The sequence below is a fragment of the Chanos chanos genome, chromosome 6 (assembly GCF_902362185.1).
Source record: "Chanos chanos chromosome 6, fChaCha1.1, whole genome shotgun sequence".
Taxonomy (NCBI): domain Eukaryota; kingdom Metazoa; phylum Chordata; class Actinopteri; order Gonorynchiformes; family Chanidae; genus Chanos; species Chanos chanos.
This window is the reverse complement of record NC_044500.1, coordinates 47207058-47212057: the sequence shown is the minus strand read 5'-3', so window position 1 is coordinate 47212057 and position 5000 is coordinate 47207058. Positions and strand designations below refer to the sequence as shown.

The following is a 5000-nucleotide window of genomic DNA, read 5'->3' as shown; positions in this document are numbered from 1 at the left end:
AACACAACAACACTGTACTATACCAGTGTAAACTGTTACACAACACAACAACACTGTACTATACCAGTGTAATGACACCACATCTGTGTAAACCCTTACACAACACAACAACACTGTACTATACCAGTGTAAACTGTTACACAACACAACAACACTGTACTATACCAGTGTAAACTGTTACACAACACAACAACACTGTACTATACCAGTGTAATGACACCACATCTGTGTAAACCCTTACACAACACAACAACACTGTACTATACCAGTGTAAACTGTTACACAACACAACAACACTGTACTATACCAGTGTAAACTGTTACACAACACAACAACACTGTACTATACCAGTGTAAACTGTTACACAACACAACAACACTGTACTATACCAGTGTAATGACACCACATCTGTGTAAACCCTTACACAACACAACAATACTGTACTATACCAGTGTTAACTGTTACACAACACAACAACACTGTACTATACCAGTGTAAACTGTTACACAACACAACAACACTGTACTATACCAGTGTAAACTGTTACACAACACAACAACACTGTACTATACCAGTGTAAACCCTTACACAACACAACAACACTGTACTATACCAGTGTAAACTGTTACACAACACAACAACACTGTACTATACCAGTGTAAACCCTTACACAACACAACAACACTGTACTATACCAGTGTAAACTGTTACACAACACAACAACACTGTACTATACCAGTGTAAACTGTTACACAACACAACAACACTGTACTATACCAGTGTAATGATACCACAACTGTGTAAACCGTTACACAACACAACAACACTGTACTATACCAGTGTAAACTGTTACACAACACAACAACACTGTACTATACCAGTGTAAACCCTTACACAACACAACAACACTGTACTATACCAGTGTAAACTGTTACACAACACAACAACACTGTACTATACCAGTGTAAACTGTTACACAACACAACAACACTGTACTATACCAGTGTAAACTGTTACACAACACAACAACACTGTACTATACCAGTGTAAACTGTTACACAACACAACAACACTGTACTATACCAGTGTAATGATACCACAACTGTGTAAACTGTTACACAACACAACAACACTGTACTATACCAGTGTAATGACACCACATCTGTGTAAACCGTTACACAACACAACAACACTGTACTATACCAGTGTAAACTGTTTCACAACACAACAACACTGTACTATACCAGTGTAAACTGTTTCACAACACAACAACACTGTACTATACCTGTGTAAATACACTGGATAATACATATATTAACAGTTTAACAAAATCTTACCAGCAAATCATGCAATAATGTTGGCCCTCTGATGAATTTACCATGCTTTAAGTTATCTACCAAACGATAGTTAGCGGAATAATTTAAGTGCTAAAAAAAAAAACAACAAAAAAAAAAAAACAGGCTTTTTCTGCTAACTGCAAGTTTCCAATTTGTGAGAGATTTTTTTTTTTTTTTTTAATATGAGTCAGTCTATGTTTCCAACGAGGGCGGAACTTCACAAGCGGTCAAACCATAACAATAATATTTTTACAAGTGGTGTAAAATATTGGGAAAAAAAGATACATTTCATAGCTTGCGGCCTTTTTTCTTTCTTTCCTATTCTTCTTTCTCTTTTCTCATGGTCTTTTTTGTTCTCATGGCTTTTCTCTAATGAGACAGTAAGGTACTGCTGGGTTAACTGTGTCTTTACAGGAAGATTCTGAATAGGGTAACATGTCTCGTACCATATGTAGTTGTCTATTGTTAAAATATATCTGTGCAAAATATTGTGAGGTTATTTTTTTCCATATTAACCACACTAACTATCCAACTCTAACTGTACTGCGCTGCAACGTGTATAGCACAACCACACACATAATGATCCAGTGTGTTGTGCTGTGTTGTGTTGTGTTGTGTGGACAATGCGTATAGCACAACCACACACATAATGATCCAGTGTGTTGTGTTGTGCTGTGTTGTGTTGTGTTGTGTTGTGTTGTGTTGTGTGGACAATGCATATAGCACAACCACACACACAATGATCCAGTGTGTTGTGTTGTGTTGTGTTGTGTTGTGTTGTGCTGTGTTGTATTGTGTTGTGTTGTGTTGTGTTGTGTTGTGCTGTGTGGACAATGCGTATAGCACAACCACACACATAATGATCCAGTGTGTTGTGTTGTGTTGTGTTGTGTTGTGTTGTATTGTGCTGTGTTGTGTTGTGTTGTGTTGTGCTGTGTGGACAATGCGTATAGCACAACCACACACATAATGATCCAGTGTGTTGTGTTGTGTTGTGTTGTGTTGTGTTGTGTTGTGTTGTGCTGTGTTGTATTGTGTTGTGTTGTATTGTGTTGTGTTGTGTTGTGTTGTGTGGACAATGCGTATAGCACAACCACACACATAATGATCCAGTGTGTTGTGTTGTGTTGTGTTGTGTTGTGTTGTGTGGACAATGCGTATAGCACAACCACACACACAATGATCCAGTGTGTTGTGTTGTGTTGTGTTGTGTTGTGTGGACAATGCATATAGCACAACCACACACACAATGATCCAGTGTGTTGTGTTGTGTTGTGTTGTGTTGTGTTGTGTTGTGTGGACAATGCGTATAGCATAACCACAACCACACACATAATGATCCAGTGTGTTATGTTGTGTTGTGTTGTGTTGTGTTGTGTTGTGTTGTGTTGTGTTGTGTTGTGTTGTGTGGACAGGACACTGGGAAGCAGATGGACATGTGTGTGTGTGTGACCCAAAACCCGCTGACTGGGTTTCAGAGCCAAAGCTCCATAGATTCAGAATGCCAGTCTGCTGGGTCTCTGCAGGCCAGGCCGGAAACGCTGAGCTGGCTTGGGCCGCGGCCAGTGCAGGGCACAGTGTCTCCTTCAGAAGGATTGTCCGCAGAGAGAGGGAGCAGAGCTGGCTTGGTTTGGAGGGAGGAGAAGAGAGGGGGGCAGTGTGGAGCAGTGTGACTGTCACAGAGCTGATGGGGAGGGAGAGCTAATCATCACAGGAGAGAGGAGTTTTTGCTGGTGTTATAGGTCATACTGGCCGACGAGACACAAAGCATTCTCACACCTTTAAGGGCACTATTCTCACTGACTTCACCATCGTGTCAGCTTCATCATCATCCTCATCATCAACATCATCCCCTCTCTCTTCCTAAGACACAAACGGGTATTTCCCAATATTCAGTGAACCCCCCACCCTGCCTCATAGCCTCAGGTCCTTCACACAGCTCTGGGCAAAAACACAAGCAGTCACAAAAGAGATATCAGGCCAGCACTTCCCAGAGAGAGAGAGAGAGAGAGAGAGAGAGAGTGTGTGTGTGTGTGTGTGTGTGTGTGAGAGTGTGCGTGTGTGTGCGTGCGTGCGTGTGTGCGTGCGTGTGTGTGTGTGTGTGAGATGTGTTTTACTCACCGTGTACAGTTCATTCGTCACCTTGACCAGCTCCTCATGCATCTGAATCCCAATCTCTTTACTCTGAAACACACACATCAGAAAAAAAAACTATTAACAATGACTGACAAAGACTGACAGTCTACAGACAGGGACACTGACAGTATACAGACAGGGACACTGACAGTCTACAGACAAGGACACTGACAGTCTACAGACAGGAACACTGACAGTCTACAGATAGGAACACTGACAATATACAGACAGGGACACTGACAGTCTACAGACAAGGACACTGACAGTCTACAGACAGGAACACTGACAGTATACAGATAGGAACACTGACAGTCTACAGACAGGAACACTGACAGTCTACAGACAGGGACACTGACAGTCTACAGACAAGGACACTGACAGTATACAGACAGGAAGACTGACAGTATACAGACAGGGACACTGACAGTCTACAGACAGGGACACTGACAGTCTACAGACAGAAACACTGACAGTCTACAGACAGGAAGACTGACAGTATACAGACAGGAACACTGACAGTCTACAGACAGGGACACTGACAGTCTACAGACAGGGACACTGACAGTCTACAGACAGGAACACTGACAGTCTACAGACAGGAAGACTGACAGTATACAGACAGGAACACTGACAGTCTACAGACAGGAAGACTGACAGTATACAGACAGGAACACTGACAGTCTACAGACAGGAAGACTGACAGTATACAGACAGGAAGACTGACAGTCTACAGACAGGAGTGTGTGGACAGGGGAGCACTGCCTTTGTGCTGAAAACCATACTTCTGTTGTCCTCTGTTCAGTTCATGGTACATGTGTAGTGAAGCATGTATTTATATCACCTCAGCTCTTGTAAGCGAAAGTTTTTTGTTTCTTGGGGTTCTCTTTTCCTTACTCGATGCCAAAACACAGGGAATTCATATTTTCATATGGGAGAACATTCCACACTGTTTGTGCTTTGAATCATTAAGAATAATATTAATCATAATTAGAATAGTATCAAAGTAACTGCACACTGATCTGAAAGAGGCCAGGGCAGTCAGTCGTCATTGTGTAGGCGCCCTGTGTTTCGTGTTTGGCTGAAATGTCATTCCCAAACGAAAGTCTCTAAACCGAAGACGTTCCTGCCTTATTCAGACCGCTGCTGTCGCAGTACCTCCACACGCATTTAGTTTTCTCTCCCTCCTTTTCTAAAGGAGAACCTTAAAGTAAAGCTTAGTTTTCGAACACCCCTTTTCTAAAGGAGAACCTTAAAGTAAAGCTTAGTTTTCGAACACCCCTTTTCTAAAGGAGAACCTTAGAATAAAGCTTAGTTCTCGTACCCTCCTTTTCTAAAGGAGAACCTTAGAATAAAGCTTAGTTCTCGTATACTCCTTTTCTAAAGGAGAACTTTAAATAAAGGTACTGACAGAGGTTCTTTAGTTCTGCACAGCAGTGATATTTGACAGGGCTTTTCAGACGCGTGTTTACTGACAGAGCAGTGATGGATGAAATGCCTATGAACTGACCCTGTTCAACGCATAAGGTT

The 5000-nt window shown here is 41.7% G+C and overlaps 1 protein-coding gene across 3 annotated transcripts in view; it reads right to left on the bottom strand.

Annotated features, from left to right (window-relative positions):
* Window positions 1-5000, bottom strand: part of srgap3 (SLIT-ROBO Rho GTPase activating protein 3) — a 96128-nt gene that overhangs the window by 45377 nt on the left and 45751 nt on the right. For all 3 annotated transcript variants that reach the window (XM_030776486.1, XM_030776488.1, XM_030776487.1), the window contains exon 4: window positions 3459-3521. In XM_030776486.1, the coding sequence (XP_030632346.1) occupies window positions 3459-3521 (63 nt within the window). The remainder of the gene's footprint in view (window positions 1-3458; window positions 3522-5000) is intronic.